The sequence below is a fragment of the Hippocampus comes genome, unplaced genomic scaffold (genome assembly GCF_001891065.2).
Source record: "Hippocampus comes isolate QL1 unplaced genomic scaffold, H_comes_QL1_v1.1 scaffold150, whole genome shotgun sequence".
Classification (NCBI taxonomy): domain Eukaryota; kingdom Metazoa; phylum Chordata; class Actinopteri; order Syngnathiformes; family Syngnathidae; genus Hippocampus; species Hippocampus comes.
The window spans coordinates 848,073-874,611 of NW_017805496.1; the positions used below are offsets into that span (position 1 = coordinate 848,073).

Consider the following 26,539-nt stretch of genomic DNA (forward strand, 5'->3'; position numbering starts at 1 on the left):
CCCCCCCCGTCCCCCAGCTAGCAATCACTGGACCGCCCCTTCCTCATGGCTGCCTCCGTCACTCACCTGCTCTCTCACGTGTCCGCTCACCGTGTAACTCTGGTCACCGGTCATCTGCTGGTTCTCCAGTTCATACTCGGCTCATTTGACTTGACCATTTCTTCTTCCTTTCCACTCTGACCCTCATTTTTCTTCCTCCTTCTTCTCCCTACCCCCTCCCTTTATTCCTCCCATTCCCCCTTTCCTTGTCTGTGTTTTCCTTTCCTCTCTTCTTCTCCCTTTGGTTTCCCCAGTTGAAGCCGGTGTCCTCCCCTCTAACCCCTTTCTCCCGACTCTCGCAGCAAGACCGTTGGATCTATTGGACTGATTGGCAGACAAAGTCCATCCAGCGGGTGGACAAACACACTGGGCGTAACAAGGAAACCGTGCTGGCCAATGTTGAGGGTCTCATGGACATTATAGTGGTATCACCTAACAGGCAGACCGGTAAGAGATGCGCTCTTGTGGCAGAAGACTTCGTTTGTTTGTCCAAATGCCGAAACAGCAGAGGTATACCATGTTTTGATAGCACCTTTAACTAAAGGGCACATGGTTTGCAAAGCTCTATTTGTCCAAAAAGCTTGGAAAAGTCACTTTGAAATGAACTAGAAGCATTTTATTTTCTTTTTTTTTTGTGTGCTTGTATGAAACGTCCCTCCGGTTTGCAAAGCTCTATTTGTCCAAAAAGGCTTGGAAAAGTCACTTTGAAATGAACTAGAAGATTTTATTTTCTTTTTTTTTTTGTGTGCTTGTATGAAACGTCCCTCCTCGTTTGGCAGGTACTAACCTCTGCGGGGTGAACAATGGAGGCTGCACTCACCTATGCTTTGCCAAGACCAACAGTTTTGTCTGCGCATGCCCAGACGAGCCGGACGGACGACCGTGCTCCACCGGTGAGTGGCTGACATTTCTGCAGTGCTTGCAGTCAATTCTTTTATGGGCAATGTTTGGATAGCGAATGTATGACTTACAAGTGCACGCTCCGCATCTCTTTATCAGTTGCAGGCTTCATCCCCACTTCTCCCAGCAGAGAAACTAGCAGCACCCCTGTCCCGAACAAGATCCCCAAAGCTCCAACAGAAACCCCCCAAAGAGGACCCCCAGGAGTCAAGTATGTCCCCAAAAATGTAACCTCATCTCATTTTTGACCTTATTAGGACACAATCAATGTTCCCTGTAAGTTGCACACGGTGACGCTGGCACACAAATTACATTTCTACAGTTATTCCTTGATTGCCACCCCAGTTTAATCTACAAACAGGACACCACACCATTCCAGTTTGAATAGTGCAACCGAGGGTGCACACTCAGTTGTTCTGTATGAAGTCTACATTGACACACATACACTCGCTCACTGCTGACCTGGTGCAACAGGCAACACGCGGACCGCTCCATTCAGGAAGTCCAAACGTGGGCGTAGTTTACGAGCCCCTTCAATGGGGCTCTTTCGTTTCATTTTAGGAATCAGGTGACAAGGGCATTTTTTTCCATTATTTATGAGAGGTCAAAGTGGAGGGAACATTGGTCACAAGGGATTATAAAGACACAAAATGCTCCTTTTGCTTTCTCAAGTTGTATTCATAATTTTGTTCACAGCTGCACTGACAAGAACCTCAATGTCGAAGGGTGCCTACAGAGTAATGTGGTCACTGCTCCCCACGGTGGGTATTCAGGATTTGTTTTTTGTTTTTGTTTTTTTGTGGACAAGTCTAGCATGCACAATGTGACCAGTTAACATGTACACGATGTTACAGGGGAAGGACTTCATATCAGCTATGTGATTGGAGGCGTTTTGACCATACTGGCTATTCTGATTCTCATCGTTGCTTTTATTATTTACCGGTGAGTCCCTCATTGGACATCACTTTTACATTCTGTACTGACAGTAATATTTGTATCATATTTAATACACAACTTCCATCAAGTTCTGCATGTTGTATCTCTGTTTCCCCAACAGACACAAAAAGTCAAAGTTCGCCGACCCAGGCGTTAGCAACCTGACCTACAGCAACCCTTCATACCGGACTTCCACGCAAGAAGTCAAGATTGAGGCCTCGCAGAAGCCTCCAATATATAATCAACTCCGATATAAGAAAGAGGTACTTAAGCGAATATTTTAAAAGATTTTGCCGAGTGGACTTGAGGTTTGAACTGTTAGATTCTTGATCACCGAGATCAGTTTTAATAGCAAAATAAAATCTCGAAACGCTGGCTCCCCACACCGGCACACTCATCTTTTCCTGCCTCTCTTTTGCTCCCTGCAGCTCTCTCATCCCTACAACTCCCTCTCCCCCTTTATCTTTTGAGTCCTAATGTGGAGAGGTAGTTACACCGCATCCACTTGTTTTCCTTCTTTTCTACTCGATTGTAGACAACCAGACTGCTGTGTCAAAGCTTTTTGAGGGCATGCTTATCTAGATTTCTTTTAGATGTTTGGTAGAGTGAGAGTGACTAACAAAGTTTTTTGAGCCGGCTGTACAATCTTATCCCAAACTTTTGCTGAGGCCAAGTAGTTTATTATCAAGTCTGTATTAATGCAAATTAATCCTGCCGGAAGCAGGAGTGACAAATTCCAGAGATCCATTTGGTCTCTTGGATAACGTATCTAGTTCACATCCATTCTGAATAATATTTACTATCGGGCCCCCCAAAACACCCACTGACTTCGTCATCTATTTCTGTACGTGTGTTAATTTCTATTGTGTTCGAAAGATTTTCCTTCTGTCCTATCTCAAGGTGACATCTTGAAGGACAGGAGGACAATCATCCTTGAACATTGGCTTCCAATTGTTTGAGGCTTTGGATTCATTTACTCTTCTTCTTTCCTGAGAATCAATTAGCATGTGTGAAGAACCCCACGCACTGATGTTGAGTTCTTTTAATAGGGTAAAAAAAGAAAACGGCAAAATTAGACAGAAAAACTTCCACCGAGGTCTGTTAACCCTTTCGGGGAACGGCGGTCACTTCCAGTGGACAGCTTCTCATGTTATCAGGGTACAGGTTATCATTATCGGTGCATGAAAAGTGTTAAGGAAATGTGGTCGCTGAGTCTCTTAACATTGATCTGAATTGCGTGCGAGTGGTTTGGCTTTGAACGAATAATTGCTTGTTGCCCTCCATCCTGAACGTACAGTAAACTGTGATTGAAAACAAAGCTAGATCATCGAAAAATGTCGGAGGTGTTGAACAGTGTGAGCATGTCCGGATCTGGATCCGCCCTTCAGACCGCTCGCATACAGACAGACCGTCTCTGACTAACTGTTTCTTTTCATGTCCAGGGTGGTGTGGATGGAGGGTACACGAAGGAGAAGATCCGTATTGTGGAGGGCGTTTGCCTTCTGTCCACCGAGGAGCTTTACTGGGATGATCTCAAACAAGTCAAGCCGTCACGGGGGGGCCTGCACACCTGCATGCGCACGGACACCGTTTCGCTCCAGGCGAGCAGCGCTTCGCTGGATGACGGCGAGACGGAGCAACTCCTTCAGGAGGAGGCGTCGGAATGCTCCTCCATAAGCACCTTAACGCCTTCAGCCATCACCCCTCAGCGTCATGCCCAGCATTGCCTGCCCGACACTGGCTGGATGTCCATGCGCAAGCCCTCCACTGAGAGTGAAGTTTGAGGGGGCGGCCTGCGTGCTTTCACGCAACCTCCATCGCAAAAACATGCAAATCCGTCTGGATGTGTTTTCAGCTGCTCCAGACGGACGATTCGAGGTACCAGTGCAGATTTTAAATTTAGAGTCTAAATCAAACAAAACAAGTTCCCAACTGAGCGGTTTCTCTGAAACTGGGGCTCCGTCCTACTTGTACACGCATACAAACACAGGCCCCCATAGTACTGTGCTAAAATGCCTACAGGCAAAATGGTAAACTAATTAGTATGCTGGAATCTGAAAAAAAAAAAGCAAAGGACCAGAGATGCAAACACACAAGGATGCAGACTCTCATTGCGACGACAAATATCTCTCTGTGTACAACATCACCATTTTTTTTTCCTCCTCGGATTCAACGGAACCAACATCCTCCCCGGACTCTTAACTGTGGTACCCTTAAACCACTCATCTCTTTATGAACTCTATTTATTAATGATTTTTGTACTTCTGAGTGGGCTTTCAGATTTTCACAGAACAGTGGGTGTTGTGTTGAGCTTTGTGCAGCAGGTTTTCAAGTTGTTGTATTTATGACAGTGCCAAAGGGCGGGGCTTGACCACGTCTCCATGCCTCCTTCTTGCATCTACAAATCAGTAGTGCGATTTGACATTTCTTTCTTTTCACCGCTGTTGAAACGCTCTGCGGTTAACATTTTCTTGAGCAAGCCTAGCAGTTTCAAGCAAGGATTGAGCTGGGAACTTTTCAGTTGATTGCACGATTACATTTCCGCAAATGCTGCCCTAAAAAGGTCATCTTCAGTGATTTAACCATTGCTCATCCTTGGACTAAGGAAGTTGGAGCGATGTAACAGCCCAAGCGCCAGATATTTTGTGATCAATCCATCTGTATAAGAAGCCCTAAAATGTTCCTGTGCGTGATATTTAACTCGTTGGATGAAACGATTGATTCCACCATAGCAGACGAAATATGGTCACATGCGTCCGCGGTGACCATGCGGGTCGTTGTGCTTTTAAATAAATATATACCATATGTGTGGCAAATTAAGGGAAATGTACACATACAGATTCATAAACCATGAAGGCAGAATGTAGATGACACAAAGAAGAAATATTATCCGGCAGTTCATTCTTTGTGTGTGGTCCTTAACTTGGTCATAGCTAGCAAGTCTGCCATAGATGCGGACAAAATGTAATTTTATCAGAGCAATTACTGGTCCTTGGTCCCTGTAATTTTAAAGTATATATACAGCACTTATGATTGTAATGTATTGCTTCTTGGTTTTAACGATGTTACAAAATATCTCGACTCTGCCAATTACTGTTTTTAAGCATAAAAGTGCTTTCAGTGTAACGACGTCTTTTAGTGCATCGCTGTAGAAAACCTCAAATTGTTACTTTTAAAAAAAATTCTAAGGCTGCTACAATATATATATATATATATATCTACACACAGTATATTCCAAGTTCTTTTGGGCATGAAAAAAAAACAGAAAACTATCAGACTTTAACTGAACACGTTTTGGAAACGCTATGTTGAATAGATTAATATTAGCATATCTTACAACCTGTGCAATTTCCTCTTAAGTTCTCTTTTGAGACAAAAACATATTAATGCATAAATCACGAAATCTCTGCTTTGCCAAACACTATTATCTGGAGTGTCATTTTATTTTATTTTTTGGGTCAACTCCAAATCTGTGATGCAAAAGTGCACTTGCAGTATCTGCAACAGTAGTGTAGCGTAATGAAACACTGTGCAAGATGGACCGCATCAGGCAGTGGGGGGGTCGTAGTTTAGCAACATATCACTTTAAAACATTTAACCTACAGCTATCGTGCATCGCTTTACCTTTTAGAATGTGTTTCCCCCTCCTTGTGCTGTTGACACGACTATACTGCTACTCAGACAACCATGTTTATAGAACAATGTATTTTGAAGAATCTGCTAAGAGCTCAGCAACTTGCTGTTTTGCTGCTAGACAAAGCACTGAAGCCAATGGAAGAGGGTCTTGGCAGCTACAGAATGAGTCTCTGACACTTGGTTGACAGTCGGCCTGCAGAGTATCATAGTGACCCGACCCATCATCGTTATCCCAGCTCACAGTCCCTCCAACTCCGCTGCAGGAATGCTAAACCTGTACAAATTGTATTTTTCGGATATATTACATTTCATTTGAAGATACTGTTTTGATTGAGCTGTATAGTCTTTTGTACAAAGGGATTTTGTGACTGTAATTAGACTTGCATTAATTCAACTCACTGGAGAAGAACGTTTTGTTTAATTTTTGCTGGATTATTTTAACCACTGTTTCCATACCTTGTAAATGATAGGGATTTTGCCATTTATTTAATAGCCCCACTTTATGTTATGAAATACTGGTCTCATATAGTTGTTGTAAAGTTAACAATAAGAGGTATTTATGATTTGTTTGGTTGTCATTTGATGTGTAAATATGAGCAGACTGTATATGTATTTCCATGGCAGTACTAACAAGCTGTGTTGTGTGATATAGTGAGTTATCCCTTTGCTATCTTTTAATATAAAACTGCATTTCAATGAACCTCTTGTCTGACTCATCTTTTTCAACTTTGAATATGTAGATGAGAACGTTGTTTTGTGAGTTTGGCCATCGGTTGGTTTCAAGACTCATCGCATCGTGATTTGACCAATCAGTCGTAACTCTAGAGTCACGTGAGCAAAGGTGGCCAATAAACGTCGCCACGACTCTTTGAGCCTATCGGATAACAGTTCAGCGTTAAGTGGCGTTCGAAGTAAGGCGGAAACAACGCTTTCGTTGAGGTCACAAACTTGAGAGCCAACCATTTCTAACGATCTTGTGTTTGGGTAAGTTTTTCTCGGACGGTATTCCAGGCCGAATTGCGTTTTCAACTAATACGATGAGAAAGACACGTTCATTTAGTTACGGACTTCTACGGCTTGGCGAACGCAACGAATGAGAATAACATGCTAGGCTCGGCCCCAAGCTAGTTCATTTGTTTGAGTGTCCCGAATGAGATTTAGATTTAGATTTAGATCTAGGCAACACGGACGAGTCTTAACTATGTTGTGATGACTCATTGTACAACCAAGCCGCTTCTTTTATTTTTCCGTCGGCTTTCGTTGGAAGCGTCTTAATGCACGGCTTTAAACCATGCTTGTCTCTTGTTGTTTTATTTCCAAATCAACAAGCGACTGTAAAACAAAGAGGTTCTTTGTTCCAGTTGCATACTGACATGGGTCTGTGATAGTGATTAGTCACTTTTTACAACGATTGACGTACATGAATCTCTACTAGTTCGCCTAGTATTGTACTGTAGTAGTTTAGTGGTTTGCAACAGCACGGTGAAAAACAGCCACGTGGTTTACACGTGGGTGCATCCGTTCTGGAAGTAACTTTATAACAGTTGCTCTCAAGTCAATATTTCCATCGGCAAAATTTCCCCTGACCGATCGTTAATTTTTCCCTTTCAGGTTTGGGTTCTACAATCTGAAGTCGGGCGCCACATGGAAGCCGACAGCAATTTAATGAAGATCTTGAGGTTTGTTTTCCACGGTAAGTTTTCCTCAAGGATCAAGACTAAAAAAAATAGGCGCAAAAGGAATGTGGAGTCTTTTTTTTTTTACAGTGTAAAGAGCTAGTTCAGCTTTTCTTATTTGCATGCATGCTTCTTTTCCTGAAATATGAGAAGAAATTAACTAAAGTCCCTGGTGTGGATTTGAGAGTGATGAGTTGCACTTAAATCATTTGGGGTGTGTTGCAGTGGCATCAACACTCCAATCTGATTCAACCTGATGACATGCGCTGTGCACAGGGGCCATCTGACTCAAACCACCCATTCTTGAGCTATATTCCCCCAGTCTGTAAAATCAGTTTTTAATTATTCATTGTAGATCTACAATCAATACTAATTATGCTGTTATTTTGAACCGTGGCCTTTATTAACTGCAGATGACAACAAGCATGCATGTCTATTTTGTGTGCCTTTCTTTTTAGTGGGGTGTCGTAACAGAGCTGGGAGGTGGCACATTCCTGTGTTTTGATTCATCAGAGGAAGAATATCAGCCTGGTGGACAACTTGGCCTGTGAGGTTTATATCATTAGGTTCCTTTTCAATGTAGTGACATTGACAAATAAAAATGTCGGACACATTTCAAAAATGAACAAATCCAGATTGATTTAAGGTGTCTTAGAGTGAGTCCTGACAAATATTTTACTACTAGGATGTGACGATGAGGAGTTGCACTTGGAGTTGGGTCACTGATTGCAGTGGCACAGTTGAACCCATCCTGCTGAATGGTGGTGACACAAACTGTGCACAGGGGCCATCTGAGTCACTTCCGAACCTGACAGTAGAGCATTTGTCAGTGCAGGACTTTTTCGGAAGTACGGTCACATCTTTTTTTTTTATTTTATTTTTTTATGCTAGCATTCCCCTCAAATGATCAAGCAATTTGAAATGGTGATGCCGCATTCAAATGCATGTACAATGACAAGAACTGATTGCATCATACCCTCTCTCAATTGAATCGTAATCCAGTATTGCTCTTATCGGACACTGCCTCTCATCTTGTCTACAATTTCTCCCTTTTATTCGAGGTCGTGAAGCTCTGGGCGCAGGGCAGAAGGTGGGCAAAGAAAGAAGTCAAGAGAACAAAGACCTAATTCATCCTTCCCCTTGTGCTAGCACCATTGCATCAAAAAGTGAAGTCTGCTCCTTCACGCACCACAGCTGGAAATATTACTGCTTTTGTAGTCTGTGAATAAAAATTTGGACAAACTGCCGGCTTGTTTTTGTCTTCAATAACCTCAGCCCAGTTACCTGCTAGAAATGTACTTTTGTTGTAGTTATATGATTGACCACAAGGTGCCAGTAAAACACCAGTCATCATGAAGGGTCAGCACCTGGTGTGTCTTCTGCCGGACTAAAATTCAGGTTGAGGTTGTGTATGAAATCCTATTGGAATTTTCAAACGACCCTGAATATTCGACGGGCCAATATTGAAATGCTGTAATCGTATGCCCGATCGGAGAATGGTATTCAAGCTTTAATCAAAGGTAATTTAAGCAGTTTTAATCCACGCGAACAGGTGCCTGAAGGCATAACACGAGAATTGGGCTCGACTACAGAGAATTTTTTGACTCAAATGTACTTTGAAAGATGCACCTTTTGAGAGCACTAATTTGCCAGCTGTAGGTAAAATGACGATTTTTACGTTTACTATCAGTATACATTCTTTACAACATACAGCAAATTAGTGTGATGCAAATTGTCCCATTGATTTAGTGTATTTTAAGTACACTTTACGACTTAAACCGTCGTAATATGTCTTAAATCATAAACGCAACAAGGTTTCGAGGGATGTTGTAATGGACTTTGACTTTTCACGTTTCAGTGGCTGTTTCACCATCTTATGACAGCTAAACTGTCATTCTTCACCCATCCAGTAATCACGTTAGCTGACCGTCAAGCCGTCACATAATTGGAGCAGTGCAGCCTTTCTCCTGTCACACTGACCGAAAGGTTGGGCCGACCACAGTGTCAGGTTCCCTTCAAAAACTGGGTGAGTGAAATTTGACGTGGTCTGAGTGGTGTGGTGTCCTGCTTTTCACATTGAAACGACCTCCACGCAGCTCTCACTCTTTTTTGGTTCACGCATAAATTTTGAGTCGTCATCTTTAGAATATTAAAAAAAATCCCCGACAATTTCTTTTTCAATTTAATTTTCAGATTGAATTTTTAACGTTTTATTCCATTAGTTGAATTGTTGGTGTTCTCTAACAATAGGTCACCATAATCTGGTAATAGATACTATGACGCCCTAGGTTTACTGTCTTGTAAACACAGAATCAGTTTTAACAGGTGAAATCATTTTTTATGCAGTTGGCATGAATATGAAGGGTAAGAAGGCTAACTTCAAAATAAACCTTCCCCAATCAAATAATATACCCACATCAACCCAAGTTTAAGCTTTTATTTTGAAGTTGCTCCAGGCAGCGTTTCGTGGTGTAACGGCTGACTTAACTTGTTTCCCCAAACTGAGTCGGGGCGTCGTTTATTGCCATCACAAACTGTTGCTTCCGACGGCAGCAATACGACGTCCTCTTGAAGTAACGTTCAATCGCTAATTAAGGACGCTAAAAAACACCCAATTACGCCAGCACTGTGTTGTACGGCGGTAGCCGCGCAAGCATGGCTGTCAGCGCTCAAGTTAATAGACCTAAACGACTGTGCACACTTGGGTGCTGACAGTTGCCGTTCCTACCGATCACTTTTGAATAAACTAGGCTTACTCAAGTGTGTTGTTTTAGCAGCCAAAATCGCTGCTGTTTCCGACGTCACTTCGTTTTACTGACCCAAATGTATGCGGAGAGATTAATATAAATTCTTATTCATGTTTCGAGAGAGGAAAATAGTGCACTGCTATGCACAGTTCAAATTTAAGTAAAAAAATCGAAATATATAGATTTTTTTTTTTTATCCAGATACCCGATGATTCGATTTGAATTTTCAGTAGGGTATGGGAATACCAACACATTCTCTAGCTGCAGCCCTAATAAGATGTGATGATCCAGTTATAGATGTTCCTCCTGGAATAGCTTGATTCAGTCATTTTTCCAATGGTGTACCGTGTGGTAGCCTTTGACTCCAAGTTTGCACAGTGCTGTAAACAACTCCACTCACATGACATGATTTCAAACATCTGTTCACAAAATGACAAACTATTCATTGATGCAAATTGACTTTTTTTACGCTCCACCGTCATTGAATAATATTTTTGTCATAAGACAATTACAGACGACACACACACCATAGGATTGTCTGGTTGCCCCTCAATGAATCCGTTTGAGGTTAAGTGGTATGCGGATGTGTTTCGGCGTATAATCGGGAGCACCTATTGCCCTGGGCTGACGAATAAAACAGTATGCAGCACATTTCTATCTGGCTCGGTGACGGTGTAGGTGTTCGCAGATCCACAAGGGAGCACAGAGATGAATAGTGAGCATGTGCTTATTTCTCCTCTGGAAAATTGGATGAAAATTGGCTGTGCGCTGCTTCATAGATCTGATGTTTATTTACGTAAAGATCGTGTTCAATAAAAGCAACGAATACATTCTATGGAGACGGCCCTGTGAAATAAAGACGTGCGTCCTCATGCTAAAATGGGTGTCCATTTCTAAATTAAAAAACTGTCATTTATTCATGTTTGTGCCCGTAAATATGCGGTACCTTGTACATAACCTGTACATAGTTGGAACGCTTCATGCCAACTGCATCACATTGGACACAGATTAGAACACAGATCACAAATCCCGTCTGTCGTCTTACTTCCTTTTTTTTTTTACTGTCAGTGCTGTTTATCCACTTTGAATAGGAGGATAAACTCCTTTCACAGTTAGAAGGTAAGAGAGCTAAAACTTGTCGGATTAACTGCAATGGGCCGTATGTGGAAGGTGGCAGTGTGACTGCAAAACCCACTCTGGTTTTTCCACCTTTAACAGCAACGTAAAGGTTGAATGGAAGCTTGAAGGCACTGCTTGAGCACCCACATGCCAGAGTTTAGGTGGTCTACGTTTCTGGAACCTTTGTTTTATGGCATCCTTGTAAAGTACAACCTCAGTCAAAAAAGAGAAAGGCAACAATTAAAGATATGATGTAAAATGTGTAACAGCACAAAGGCACGTATGATGCAAATCAGGTTTCCACAGCACCGATTTGCAAAAGATAATTGCTCAGCCAAAGGCTGAAGCTGTTGGGGGAAACAGACATTTTGAAACTGTCGCTACAGAGTTGCAACGGACCAGAATGCAAAATCAGGACTGGTAATAGCTCCGTGTGAAGCCCCTCTGCTCTCACATCGCTCATTTCTCACTTTGCATGTTCACAGGATCCGGTTGTAGCAGCCGTGGCCTTCTGGTCTATGTACAATGTCTGTACAATGTCTGATGCCTTCGAGTTCAAATAACATCACAACAAGGAAACATGCAACTTCAAAATCGGAGAAAATGGGTAGCCAAATAAAAGATGTAAAGAATGCATCTACAAATTTGGGCCTTTGTTTTTGTTGGTGCATTCAAGGAAAAATAAACATTTTCACGATTTCCAGAAAGGCGACATTGTCAACGTCTTCATTCTTTCCTAATTTATGGGTGCGTCGTGTGTCTCTGTACCCGTTCCCACACGGACTGGACGACCTTGCTAAGAACAAGAGCTCGGTGCCAAGATAGAAGTGAAAAATGCGAGTTTTAATTTGACCACGCGGTACCACCAGAATCGATCTAATCCATTTGCAAATGATCACTAAACCTCCCGTATCACACTCGCATTCCAACCGGCGATCCCTTACTCTTACAAATAAATCCCGTTGGGGTCCGCTTGTTCTACAATGCCTTTATACCGTCCGACGGTGAGGGCGAGAGACGGAGTGTGCTCGCTTGGTTTGCTGGATCGGCAACAAGAGCGGCGCAAAGAAGCGGCTAAATTGCTCAGCCCTGCCACGGGAGATTTGGATACGAATGGATGCGAGCTTCAGTCGTCTCCCAGCTGACATTAACCTTCCCTTCTGCTCCTTCACCTCCTCAGAGGTCCTTCGGTGATGGATGACCTCTCTCTCTCTCTCTCTCTCTCTCTCTCTCTCTCGCGCATACATATACACACACACACACACACACACACACACACACACACACACACACACACACACACACACACGCACGCACGCACACACTCGATACACTTGCTCTCCATTCCAATGGCCATTAAGAACACATCCTAAGAAACCGATTAGGTCACCAGTAATGGAAATCTGTAGAACTCAGTCCCCTAATCCCTTGATTGATGCCCCTTTTGCTTCGCTCAATCTTTGTCGGGGGCGTCAGTGCTCGTTGCAGAATGTCTTGTGTTTTTCGGCGCCTGTGCCGCTTTATATGGCGCGCTAGGCCTCAGGTGTCGAGAAGTCATTTGCTCCCGCGTGTGAAGGGGTGTTGCGTTTATGATTTGTTCTGTGCCGAAGCGGAGCCTGTTCTGGTGTCTTAGAGCATCATTATGTTGTCACCAATGACCCAAATTTCTCTTGCCCCTGTCCGGCTTCCTCCAGGAGAAGGAGGAGATGTTCCCCTTCCGCTACGCTACTCGCGGAGGGAGGGCAGGGTGTAGATTACGATCAGTTGCATCCGCACCGACGACGACATATTGGAGGATTTCACAATCAGTGAAGCAATGAACATGTCCTGCACTGTTTTCAAAGTAGCCATTTTCTGATCCGCTTCTCCTCACAAGAGTCGCGTGGCGTGCTGGAGCCTATCCCAGCCTATCGGGCAGGAGGCGGGGCGCACCCCGAACTGGTTGTCAGCCAATCGCAGTGCAGACAGAGACGAACAACCATCCACGCTCATACTCACACCTGGGGATGATTTATGAGTGTTGCCACGCGTGTTTTCGGAATGTGGGATGAAACCGGAGTACCCGGAGAAAACCCACGCAGGCCTGTGGAGAACATGCAACCTCCACACAAGAAGGCCAGAGCCGGAATCGAACGCTGCACCTCTGCACTGTGAGGCCGACGCGCTAACCACTTGTCCACCGGCCACCCCGGCATTGTTTAAATTTGTTCACAATGAGTACTTTGTATTTCTGTCACTTGTGTTGCTCACAGTTTGGCTTCGGAAGTCTTTCATCTGAAACAAACTGATGCTTCGCCAATAAAAACGTGAATGTCATTTAACGCAAATGGTCTTTTTTTTTTCTCCACAGTTTATTGACACATTGTGGTCTTTTGATCCCGCGTGTGAAGGGGTGTTGCGTTTATGATTTGTTCTGTGCCGAAGCGGAGCCTGTTCTGGTGTCTTAGAGCATCATTATGTTGTCACCAATGACCCAAATTTCTCTTGCCCCTGTCCGGCTTCCTCCAGGAGAAGGAGGAGATGTTCCCCTTCCGCTACGCTACTCGCGGAGGGAGGGCAGGGTGTAGATTACGATCAGTTGCATCCGCACCGACGACGACATATTGGAGGATTTCACAATCAGTGAAGCAATGAACATGTCCTGCACTGTTTTCAAAGTAGCCATTTTCTGATCCGCTTCTCCTCACAAGAGTCGCGTGGCGTGCTGGAGCCTATCCCAGCCTATCGGGCAGGAGGCGGGGCGCACCCCGAACTGGTTGTCAGCCAATCGCAGTGCAGACAGAGACGAACAACCATCCACGCTCATACTCACACCTGGGGATGATTTATGAGTGTTCCATTAACCTGCCACGCGTGTTTTCGGAATGTGGGATGAAACCGGAGTACCCGGAGAAAACCCACGCAGGCCTGTGGAGAACATGCAACCTCCACACAAGAAGGCCAGAGCCGGAATCGAACGCTGCACCTCTGCACTGTGAGGCCGACGCGCTAACCACTTGTCCACCGGCCACCCCGGCATTGTTTAAATTTGTTCACAATGAGTACTTTGTATTTCTGTCACTTGTGTTGCTCACAGTTTGGCTTCGGAAGTCTTTCATCTGAAACAAACTGATGCTTCGCCAATAAAAACGTGAATGTCATTTAACGCAAATGGTCTTTTTTTTTTCTCCACAGTTTATTGACACATTGTGGTCTTTTGATTGTCGTTCCCAGAAAACGCTGCCGCGGGAATGGAACTGGAACAACACCAAGTGAGTTTCTCAAACGGAGATTGCCTTCGGAAGAAGAAAGAAAGAACACAACTTGTCAGCAAGTGTCTTCCTTTTGAATTAGGCTTCTTTTTTTTTTCCTGCCAGTTATCGCCAGCCAGGCTGCGTCTTGCAAGCCGTGGCCGTTGTTGTTTTTTTCTTTTTTCTTTTCTTTTTTTTTTTGTTAATGTTGCCGCTTCTTTATTTTCTGCTTTACACTTATATAGGTTGACTAATGACACGGAACGCCGTGAGCAGAGATTAGGATTCTTGTGACTGTCATGGTTAGAGAAAAGCTATCGTGAGTCATTAGATTGGCAGGGTGAAATTAAAACAGCACAAAGGATTTCATTTTAAATGTAATCTTCTGGTTCAATTGCCAGTTCGTTTCAAGTTTGCAGGCGCTGACAGTGAGTGATTAGACTCGGAAAGTGGGGAAGAAAATTGCTGCTGTCTTTGGTTTCCCTGCTTAAAAATCCTTTTGGAGACCGCCGTGGTTCCCGTTCCCATTTTTGGAGTCTCCCCATTGAGATGAATCATCACATTGAGGATTTATATCTGGGAGTCAGCCATGTTGCAAACACATTGTTGGCTTCCTCGTGAGCTCTCCAAGGGCATTGTGCAAAAGTGCACACCAAATCTTTCCCTTTGAAAACGAAGGATTTTGGGTCAAAGGTCATTTGAAATTGAAGCCCCCCCCCCACCCCCTCTCCGCTTTCATATATTCTCAAAGACGTGCGCGGGGAGAGAATGGGGTATATTTTCCGGCGAGATAAACTCTCCCGAGACCCCCCCGAATATACGGTGAACTCTGCTCTGTGTGTGGACAATTCAAGGGGAAAAACGCACCCGTCCCCTGAAAATGCCATTTTGAGACTTTAAAAAGCGACCAATAATGCAGCTCTGAGTACTTACGTTGTTATTTCTGCTGACCATGTGCTGGTCTCAATTGCCTAATTGCTGATGACGAATGCAATAACAACGAATAGCAATAAAAAAACGGATGCCCGATGGGGGCCCTATCAAAAAAACAAAACAAAACAATCTCATTGTTTTGGCAGAGGTGCTAAGACACAACGGTTGAAATGCAATTGAGTTGAACTTGTGCACGACCTCAATTTGAAAACGCACGACACCTTTGATATCTTTCATGACAACGACCTAAATCGGTCATTTGTAGTCCCTCAAGGTGTGGCGGATCAGGATGATGACTTCAAACTGTCCGGAGCCGTCGACATATTGTTAGCAAAGAACTTAGGCAGATATTTGACATCGGCAGTCGATCACCGTAGATCACAGTTTCCCCGGAGACACTTTATTAAAAGGAGTGATTTATCTCATCTGGAGTGCAGAGTAATGATTAAACCTTCCATTGTCAGGGAGATCGACCGTGTCCCGCCATCAGGCTTCCCGTCAGAATTTGAAGCCGCACCGCTTGATAAGTTATCCTCTTAGCTCAGCAATGTTCTCTCATTTTTTTTTCGATTACTCTCTTTGCTCTTTAATTTTGCACTGGCAGAAGCAAAGATTAGTCACGACTACGCATCCTCCTCGAACGTGTCATCGATAAGCTTAACATTTTCGGAGTGTTTCTAGTGAGGTGGTACAGGGGAATCTATTTCGGCACACGCGGACCTCCAATTTTCAGGAGAGCATGCAACACTGTTTAGGTCCTATTTATGTATTTATTTAGTTATTTACAGCGGTACCTCTACTTAAGAACGTCTCTTTCTATGCAATTTTCGAGTTACGAAACATCTGAACAAGAAAATATTGCCTCTTGTTACGAAAAATTTCAAGATACGAAAGGTAAAAATATGTACAAACGGGAAAATTAGAACAAAGACGATGCCCATACTAATAAAACAAAACAAAACAGAAACCTAATCTGTCTACTCTTAGCACACAATCAGATTTTGGTGCTGAAAGGAGGAAACATGATGTCACAGTATTTGTACTGCCACAAAAATATATTGTACTTCTACATTCCAGACTTAACAAACTGGTAGTGTCTAAATTAGTGATGTATCCCCCTTAACAACAAAGATGATATCGCTTTGCTTTTGAGTCGACCGTTATGGATAGCCATGACGCTGAATGGCTGAGAAAGAATGGTTCACAGAACCAAAAAAAGATACAATCTAAGACAATATTGAATCCAGATAGAAGCAGCAAAGGAGAACGCTTGAATGCATCAAGTGATTAGCCTGACAGGAATTCTAATAGGATGTTGAAGGTGAAAAGTCCAAATCCCCTCAGAGGCATCAGAAGAGTAATAGAGACAGCCAAAGCCAACATCTTCCGGGATCAATGTTTTGTAATCCAGGACACCATTACGCATTAATGACATTGTAACCTCTTAAGACTTTTTTTTAATGTTATTTTTTTCCAGAATGCCCCATTCTGCCTCCCTAATCACTTGCTCTATTTCACAGTGCTGTTGAGAATCCAAACCTCCGAGGACTTTGGAAACAAGACATATTCACAGAAGCTCCTTCATTGCTAACTTTGACTGAAGTTTTCATGGCTACAGTGTCGCCAAACATTGTATTTTCTTAACAGGCTGTCAACAGTGTTTTTATAGCAACACTGCCACCTAGTGTATAGTCAGAGAACAGAACAAAGTGCCTACAGACACCCATTTCACAAATGATCAATCCAGCCGGTCACGAAAGCTGGCTGTGTTGTATGTCTCTCGGCACGCGCCCATCACACTGATGGCCAGGATTTTGTAAAAGTCAAGATTTTTTTTTAAATTATTATTTTATTTTATCATTGTAAAAATGTTTTTGTTGTGAAATACGAATGTTGAGGAGAATGTGGAGCCTCAGTTACCATGAGTAAGAACAAGGGCTGTGGATTTAGGGACTTCATCATTGGTTTCAAAATAAGCCGAATTAAAAAGACTAAAATGGCCGCCACTGTCATTGAAACGGGAATCTTTCTTGCACAGTGAAGCTGTCCGAAGAATAAACAGGAATATCGCTTAAGTTGACCGAGGAGCTAGTGTGACTAACAATCAAATAAACACATTCAACCCTTGAAATTCTAAACAACCCTTATCGGAGGCTAAACCTCGGTGTTTTTCCGACGTGATCTCGTTCTGCCATGGTGCCGGACTCAACTATTACGGTGCTAAATGATTTGGCTCTGCCCATGTACACTGATGATAGGCTTCCTGTTGAAAGAAATGCGTTCAAACTACTGACTGAGGTCTGTGCTCCAGAAAGTCAATATGTGCAGTTTGCCGTTTGAGGGGTGGGGGGGATAAAATAAAAATAGGACATTGCGCTCTAGCTGGTCTCAGAAGAAGATCTCAATCCATGACACACCCAAAATACACAGCTCTGAATAATACACACAGATAATTTTGTCACAATTCAGTCCCCAGCCCTGACAGATTGGAACCCTAATTTGGGTCCGCACTTCCACTAACATCTACACTGAGCAAAATTTTTGTTTTTGTTTTTGGTATCTCTTTGACAGTGGATAACAGTCACTGCTTTCTACGAAAATACTGTGGGGAAGAATGTGAGAAACGGCTCCTGTGGTGAGTCAGAACCAGGGGGTCATTCACGCGAGTGTGCTGTGAGAACTCATCAACGGGCCGGCAGACAATGATCCAATTTCAGGTAATTTGTCAGAAAGTTTTTATCAATTACAAACACATCTGTGTGTACATATCTTTGCCAGTGACAAAGAGTGGCAGGCAGAACGATATAGCGCCTTTCAATGTCAGATTGTCCAGTCATTCTGCACATCTGCCTTGCTGCCATTCAAATTTTGAGTCGACAGTATCTGTTCCAATAGTTTTGCTCTCTTCATCATTTTGATCTTTCTTTCTCGTACTCACCTTTTGATGTCCAACTAAAATGTTTTCCGTCTACAGCAAACAAAAATCAAACAAAAAGCACATGTCTGGAACATTTAGTTCCATTGATTTGTTTACCCTGTTAGTGTGTTCTCCGATGCCATCTAGTGGTGATTAGTAGCAGGAACCAATTGTAACCGAAAAGGGTTCTGCCCGACACTAATTGACATGTGCATTCGCAAACACACACTCAGACAACTACTTTGTGAGCTCGGCGCAGCCATTATGAAACGAAGATAATTCCAAAAGCATGGTTAACTATTGACTAAACGAAGGAAGAAGGAGACAAGCAAGACCTCGAAGGATATTTAGCCCCTTGTGGATGTGAGCCCACGTGGTTCGTGTGCCCTTTTGTTGAATCAATTGTGCTCACAACTTTTGTCTTCCACTTCTTGTTTTGTAATGCCATTTGTATTTACATGTTTCATGTCCGTGTTTGAGTCCAGTTCGAATCATGACAGCTGCAGTGGTTGTGAAGGCTCTCGATAAATAAAGTTGTATTGTATTCTCTTTAGCGTAGCTCCATCTAGTGGATGCATAGTGCAACCGCAACCACTATTATGCGCCTTGTAATGCAGTGCGCCCTATACTGTATATGAAAACAGTTTTAAAATAGGCCATAGGATGCCCGACATGTGTCTTCACTTGAACGTTTTACACTCTTGCTAAAAACAACCAAGTAATTGTGGCTTATTCTCTGACACCCCACGAAGCATTATCCTTTCCAAAATGGAGGGCCAATCTTCTGCCTGTGCTCCTCTGTCAGGTGCTCTGAAGGATTGCCGGGTATTAAGAGGGGATTCAGCTCTAAGTCGGGGCCCGTGGTATTTACTGAATAAGTACTCAGGGCACTGATGGAAAAGGCTGGAATCTTTACCACGCGGTGAGCGGCAGAGATACAATGCCGCATTTTAACACCCCCCCCCCCCCCCCACCACCACCAAAACAGCAGTGGTACAGCAGTAACAAGTTTAGTTTTCAGAACTTTCAGAGGCAGGCGGCAAACAGTAAATGGAAATCCAAAGACGTAATGCAGTGTAGAAGGCGTTGCGTGTCAATTTTGATGGGAAATCAAAGAAGAAGCTGACATTTGTGACTCGACTGATTGAGCTGGTTGTCAAGGTATCCGGCCAGGGGCATTGTAACCATTTACTTTTAGTGCGTATTTTTCTCCCTTCTCCATATCGGAAAGTGCTTTCTCTGCGGGGATGATGTCGTTACGGAACGATCCCGTTGTTTTTATGGATTGAACTTGGAGCCGTGGACACTCTTGGTACATTCAAATTTCAAGAGGTTAGCAGGAATAAAGAACATTTCCTTTTTGAGTGAAGTTTGGATGAAAGAACAGGTACAGTCGTAAAAGGAAGCCGAGGCTGGAAATGAAATACATTACTTGCAAAAAGCACAACAGTAATTAAGCGCCAAATTTACATCTCATTTAGAAATTCAATCACCGCTCTGGGGGCATTGAAATGCCAAATTCAGCAGACGGTACAATGTTTTGTCTTGCATGGCAAGTTGTATTGAATGTATTGATTGACCGTATGCTCAGTGATCTTTGCACGGTATATAGGATCACATTTTCCCTACAGAGAAATTAAAACAGCACCGCCGGATCTAATGTTGCACTCCAACCCCAAGTACACAGCACTTTCATTTTCACGTGAAATAATGCTTTCCTGGCAATAGTCATTTTTGTCTGAATGAGCTGTATTCCATAAACACAAAAACTGCGGGCTATTGATGACAAACCATTGCCCTACTTTCAGTCAGAGATCAGCGGAATTAGCCGTATTTTCCACACAATCAGGCGCCCCTAAAAGAATTCATTTTTTTCAAAATCCGACAGCGCGCCTTATAATGCAATCCACTATATATATGGATCAATATTCTGATTTCTTGGATGTAGTATTTTAAATATTCTGTAAAGCGCTTTGTTACAGCTGCAGCAGTTGTGAAAGCTTTATATTAGTAAAGCTGTATTGTATTGTGTTCCTTTAGCGTAGCTCCATCTAGTGGATGTATGATGTAACTGCAGCCACTATTGTAGCTTCTATTCTATGCGCCTTATAATGCGGGGTGCCCTATATATGAAAACAGTTTTAAAATAGGCCATTCATTGAAGGTGCGCCTAACACTCCGAAGCGCCTTACAGTGCAGACAAATATGGGATTTAAATAGTTTGTGCGTTCATGGGTGCCAACATCAAATGATCACATCTTGCCATGCTCTTGTCATGCTAACATAGTACAACAAGGAAGGGGTTAAAACTCAACGAAAATGACTGGATCTATGCAAATACACCTTTTTGGTTTATTTCAAAGCTACACAACGGTGTCATAATCCATTTTTATAATTGTCATGAGGGCAGACTAAAAACTGCGATTGCCGCTTGGTCAGCCTCGAGAGTCTGCGCTGCTCAAATATTTCCGCTTGACTCCCGCTGGGCGCCAGATTGCCTTTCGAGCAGGCTACACACAGCCTTTTGGCAGCAGGTTTTAAACTCGGGCAGCGTAGAAAGCCCTACGCTGTCGTAGATGTGTGCCAACTGTGTCGGCCAGTGAAATTATCCGACTTTTTCAATGTGCTTTTAGTCTCGACTATTCCTCTTCATCGCCGCACCAACTCATTGACATTCCTTACGTGAAATTGATGGCTCCCTTTCCATAATGGAATCAGACACTCCGCTTCAAGCTTCCCCACATGCGATCCAAAATTCAACACGGTGTCCTGAAATTTCATTGCATCCCCCTCCCCCGCCATCACTGTAGGGTTAATTGACTCTTAGAATCAATTTCTACTCGTTTGTACGTCTCTGTTTCCAAAGCCATATCAATATCTCTTCATTATCCCGGCAAACAAAAAAGTCATTCCCACCATAACAAGGCGCATCATAATTTGTGTACCCGCGCTGCTGGTAAGAACTCCGTCTAGACTCCAGTGTACGCTGAGGTGTCATCAGTTTCCAGGGGCTGCTCTCCATCTGCTCACCAAGATAACACATTCAATTTCATTTATGCTGCAAGCTGAGCCACGGTCCTCTTCTGCTCCGCCTGTGTTAGAGCTACAAGGAAAAAGACAAGAGCGGCATGTTGGAAACAAAATCCCAAAAGGCACTCGAGTCTGCTCGCGCACTCACCAAATAATGAACGAGTTGAAAGATATGCAAACTGTACAAGCCAAGATGGGGTTCAGTCATGTCGCGCCGTTTGCGGCGCGGCGAAAGTCACGTTTGACTGTTGAGCGCGACAAAAAGCACATGCCTCGTAATTTGTGCCTTCTTCGATCTGATCACAAATGCATTTAAGTGGCCCACGTGCTTTTAGTGAAACCGTGTGAGCGGCCCCCGTTGTGCTTCGCAGTTGATCAGTAGCGTGAGAATTTCAATTATTAGCTTCTCCTTTTTTATCAGAGGCAATTATTCGACTTGTGGTGTCCGAATTACATTTAATGTGTACAATCGTGTTTTTATTGCGGCATCATTTTAACTGTTATCGTCATTTCTTTTCGTCGGGGGACTGGAGGGCCATTAACTAAAGTTTGAGAACCGCTGTGAGGTTGCCACATGATCAATTCTGAGCCATTATAATAGTTTGAAAAAAAGCATGGAAGACATCCATATTTACAAGTTCCGCTCGAGCTCCAGTTTCATTGTTTACCAAATGTTTCTTTGAATTCGATGCAGAAGACCTTTGCAACAATGCGCTTGTCGAGGCGCACTGGATGAGCATGAGAAGAAACAGTCTTCAGGTGTCCCGGTTGATTATCAGACCCATTTTCGAGAACATCCATTTCTGTGTGCATGTGTGATAGTGGAGCGAGTTTTCTCTCTCTTTTTTTTTTTTTTTTTTGCCCCCCCTCCTCACCTCCCATTTCTAAAGACTATTGTCCTCCATCAGGCGCTGCAGGATGTTATCAGCCTCAGCCAGGCCCTCCTACGAATACGTGCGTGTGCGCGTGTGTGCATGTGTGCGTGTGCGCGCCAGAGAGAGAGAGAGAGAAAGGTCTGCTGTGTAAATATGACTGGCACAGATAGCACAACTCTTCAGTAGCTGGCCAAAGTGTTTAGGGAGCCAGAGGAGAGACATCAATGAATCTTAGTATGTGTCCAAAGTACTTATTTTTTTTATCTTCGAAAATAAGCAGGAAGTGTTAATTTGATTTTCTTTCGTTGGAGCTCCACTCTTTTCAAGTGCGGCGTCAGTGGTGGCGATTGTGCGTCAACCATAAGGATGCTGAGGAGCTACAGGAGCCCGTGAACGGAGGCAGTAAAAAAACGTGTACGCTCGCTGACATATTGCGGGTCCATTTCTGGCTGGCGGATGAGCAAAATCTTTCGACAGCAACCTCATCTGCATAAGTGGCCACCTGCCATGCATATACAAAACCTGAATCTCACTTTTTTTTTTTTTTTTTTGCCGCACACGAATCTCTGTGCCTTCGCTTTGTTCACATGCAAGTACCCGGTACGTGAAATTATGCGGTGTCAGGCACAGAAGAAAAAACACGTTATTAGCTGAAACCGAAATATCCTGAATAACATACTTCAAAAATGACTTTCCTAAGAGAGAAATAAAAAATACAAATATTATTTTCTTCTTTGCGTACAAGCAACAACTTGTGAGGGACCAGTTTGGCTCCGGCCGTTCCATATTTTCTCCATACATATGCGGGTATTCCACGGGTACTCCGGCTTCCTCAAATGTTCCAAAAACAAGCGAGGAAGGTACACTGAACGCAAAGCAGCTTTATTGATACAGTGGAGCGCATTTCACAAGGTCACGTTCAAACTAGATTAAAAACAAGGCAAATACAAAGTGAATAAACGTTGCTTAAAAACTTACGATGCAAGAGCACGTTTTTAAAAATGCTTCAAAAGACGAATGAAAGTTTTTAACCTGGATTTCAAAGCACTTACACTTGGGGTTCACTTCACTTCTGTTGGCAGCTTATTCCATTTGTGTGCAGCATCATAGCTAAATGCTGCTTCACCATATTTGCTTTGAACTCTGAGCTCTACTCATTGACCCGAGTCTGCACAGCCCTACTAGGTTAAAACTGCATACCATAACTATTTCTTTCATGTGATAAGGACTTCACCATTCGGCGATTTATAGACCAGAGGCAGAATTTTAAAATCTATTCTATCGCTGACTGGGAGCCAGACCCTTATGACACTCAAGTCTACTGGAGATAAAAGCCTGGATACGTTTCTCCGGGTCTGCTTGGTGCATGCTGCAACCCTTTAGTCCGGAGACGTTTTTCCAGATGGTAAAAAGGCTGTTTTAGTGATTGATTGGATATGACTGCTGAAAGTCACAAAGGCTTTTCTGGTCGTCATTCGAAAGTCTTCGCTGACTTTCAAATGTCTCTTGGCATGAATGTGAAGAGTTGTTTTTTTTAGCTGTGCCTTGTGATTGGCTGTCAACCATCCAAAGGTTGCCCACAACCTCAATGAGGTTCACGGTGATGGAAAATGGACGCCAGGACAATCAACCCTTTTATATTAGATGTTTTTTTTTTTTTTTTTTTTTAATGATCATTGCGCTTGACTTTCTCCTTTCTAATGCTGACAGCATGTTGAGGTGACGTGGTAGCATTTCTTCTGGTTTGCTTGCAGCCATTGAGTCAGCAAATGGCGCTTGAGACAATGTGCTGTCACACTTTGCCGCATTCCCATCCAACTCTTCAAAGGCAGTCGGAGTGAATGCAGACGGATGTCATGACAGAGTTGGAGGCTGCAGCCCGTCATGTCTAATACGCATCTGTCAGATTATCGTAGGTCGTCCATTGATCAACCAAACCTGGCCCACTTTCCGCCTTTGCTCCAGATTGATGCTCTTCCAGCATGAATAACAACTGGAACGTTGTGCGAAATGGGGAAGTAGGTGGAATGCATAATGAGCTCTTATTCAACATCTCCAAAGTGCTCTCTTTTTTTTTTTTTTTTTTTTGGAAAGAGTCATGGATCATGCCTCTTTACGTAGAGTACATGAACATTCATTTGCAGCACAATGTTTCATGTTAAATGAACAGACACGTACGTGCGATCGGGGTGGAAGGAGGTCTCCAAGTGCCCACTTCACAGATCCGTGATTTCCCTGGCCAACTTTAAATCATCCGCTTGTGGAGGCCCACTTGCAGTTTCTTAAAATGTACTTGGCATACCTTAACCTGCTTCAGGATGAAAGCAAACCCGTTGAATCATCCGCCATGTGAAGGACACTTAAAGGGAATGAGAGGAGCCGCTTGGCAGTGAATCAAGTCATCTTTGTTCACCCCCACAACGGTGCACTATGCCCTTTTTTAAAAATCTGCCAAATGTATTGTAGCTCGCCCTTTCTCAAATCAAGCCCAAGTCTCGAGCAAAATCAGCCATTGCAATTCGGTCTCGGGTTTGAGCGTGTGCTCAAATAATCTGTTTGTACAGAACGTGCAAAACGGACGGCACGGTGAGTTTGACGGACGCACTCCTGGTTGCACCTGATTAGTAAAATGAGCTTCCACATCTAATTGTGTGAGCAATCAAGTATGCTTGTGTTGTTGCGGGTGCAAACCTTGAGCACATTTCTCCGTCTTTCCTTTAGGTAATGAGTGTTTGAGTGGTTGTTTGTGGTTTCACACTACACGGATTTGATGATTCGTTCTTTCCGTCGAGCTTGGGGGTCTCAAACTCAATTTACCTGGGGGCCACTGGAGCTAGCTAGGGTCTGGGTGAAGCTGGGCATTTATTAAAAAGCAAAAAAAAAACCTATTTGTAAATATTCTTCAATGCTTTTGTTTCTGCTTTCCCACAAGAAAAGCTCTGATAAAATATTCCACTGTTAATTTTTATTTTTCTACACAAACTAAGATGAAATAAATAAATAAATAAACACATCAAAGAATGTAATTTCCGCTAGCACCAGATCGGCTCAAGGTCCTGCGCCTCCATATGACGTCAAGCACTGCACCGTTAGTGATTAGTTGCAAGTCAGAAAACATGGAAACACAAAGTGTTTGTGGTGGCCGTTTAATATTAAATGAAATAATTACAAAAATTAATTAAGTTTGAAAAGTTCGGGTTGTGGCTAGCATGGAAAGAACACTTGGGTTGTTTACATCCGTGGTTTAAAACGTGTATTCAAGCTGGTGCGGGGCACCGTGGGCACGGTCACTTTGATGCGATAGTCCGGGTGCTTCGAAGCTGTCGGCCTTTGAATGAGACAGGCTGAATTATTTAGCACGGAGGTTGTGCTAACACATGCAGCATCCATATCAAACTCGCACGGGCCACACTAACATGAAACTATCATAACAAGGGCGGGGGCCTCAAACTGGCATCCTGTGGGCCGCATTTGGCCCGCGGGCCGCGTGTTTGAGACCGCTGGTCTAGCCTCGTTCTAATGGCAGCGCTATCCTAGTTGTGAGTAGCTGCCAAAAAGAAATATCGACTGAATCAAGTGAATTTGTTACCCTCATTGTGACGATGCGTCATTTTGGGCTAACATGTGACTTCAAGACTCAAGGTTGAATGTAGTCGAATTTCAACGCAGTTGGGTTCATGTTAAAAAAGGTTGTTATGTAAAAACACCGTGCCTTGACTTTGTTGACAATTGACGTTAATGGCGACGGGGGGAGTCTTTCTGCTTTCGAAAGGAGGCGCGCATCCTTCTCGTTAGCCGGCATACAAATTCAAGACACATTGCAACTGCTGAAGCCTCCTGACATTCAAGGTCTTTTCAAGAATTAATTAAATGGCTAATACTTTTTTTTTTTTTTTTGTGAATAGCGTTAGTGTCCCGGGAGCTGTATGCCCTCTCAATTTAAATCTGTTTGCCTAATTAATAAACGTTACCGCTTAATAAGTTGTGACAGAGAAATAATGGCGCTGGCCCGGCCGGCCGTGAGTGTGAAGGTCACGGGGAATCCTCCTAGATGATGCTTTAATTGCCCCCCCCTCCCTTCAGCTGAGGAAATTTAGCCAAACACAACATCCAGATGGTCAGCTCTGGCACACAGACTCGCACTTTATAACGAGTAGTGTTAAGATGCACTTCGTACACAAAAAACCAGACGAGTCTTGAGAGTATTCGTGCGTTGTCATTTTATTATCTGACATTCAAACTTTCATGTTGCTCTTGCAACTTGATATTCAACATCAAACTGATATTTAACACTCATATGTCTGAAGCAGTACATTGAACCAAAGGTTGAAGCTCACTTTTAAAATCTGCGACCGAAGTCCTGCAACAAATGGGGGAGGAGGAAAGCAGTAAACCTCAAAGACCAGATGAAAGAATGCTGATCATGCTTTTTCAGCTATATATATATTATATATATATATTGGCCGGATTTGTCTATTTATTAGCTTGTTTGTTTTTCTGC

General features: G+C 43.3%; 1 protein-coding gene and 1 long non-coding RNA gene across 6 annotated transcripts in view; both read left to right on the forward strand.

The window, feature by feature from the left end:
• The window catches only part of lrp4 (low density lipoprotein receptor-related protein 4), an 82,083-nt gene extending 75,872 nt beyond the window's left edge, over window positions 1–6,211 (forward strand). Inside the window, exons 32-39 of one of the 3 annotated variants that reach the window (XM_019876396.1) lie at window positions 294–486; window positions 819–932; window positions 1,039–1,150; window positions 1,636–1,700; window positions 1,794–1,881; window positions 1,997–2,138; window positions 2,304–2,361; window positions 3,318–3,414. In XM_019876396.1, coding sequence (XP_019731955.1) covers window positions 294–486; window positions 819–932; window positions 1,039–1,150; window positions 1,636–1,700; window positions 1,794–1,881; window positions 1,997–2,138; window positions 2,304–2,345 — 756 coding nt within the window. In that variant the 3' untranslated portion in view covers window positions 2,346–2,361; window positions 3,318–3,414. Of the gene's footprint in view, window positions 1–293; window positions 487–818; window positions 933–1,038; window positions 1,151–1,635; window positions 1,701–1,793; window positions 1,882–1,996; window positions 2,139–2,303; window positions 2,362–3,317 lie in introns of all 3 variants that reach the window. The other 2 variants (XM_019876394.1, XM_019876395.1) reach the window with 2 other exon arrangements.
• A 182-nt stretch (window positions 6,212–6,393) lies between these two features.
• Window positions 6,394–17,626, forward strand: LOC109519707 (uncharacterized). Of its 3 annotated transcripts, XR_002169012.1 has the most exons (5): window positions 6,394–6,495; window positions 7,123–7,204; window positions 7,646–7,734; window positions 8,249–8,404; window positions 17,615–17,626. It is a non-coding gene; the product is annotated as an uncharacterized LOC109519707 (long non-coding RNA). The 3 variants fall into 3 exon arrangements; XR_002169011.1 differs by lacking the exon at window positions 17,615–17,626 and having other exon boundaries at window positions 8,249–8,430; XR_002169013.1 differs by lacking the exons at window positions 6,394–6,495; window positions 17,615–17,626 and adding an exon at window positions 6,502–7,040 and having other exon boundaries at window positions 8,249–8,430.
• Window positions 17,627–26,539: the final 8,913 nt, after the last annotated feature.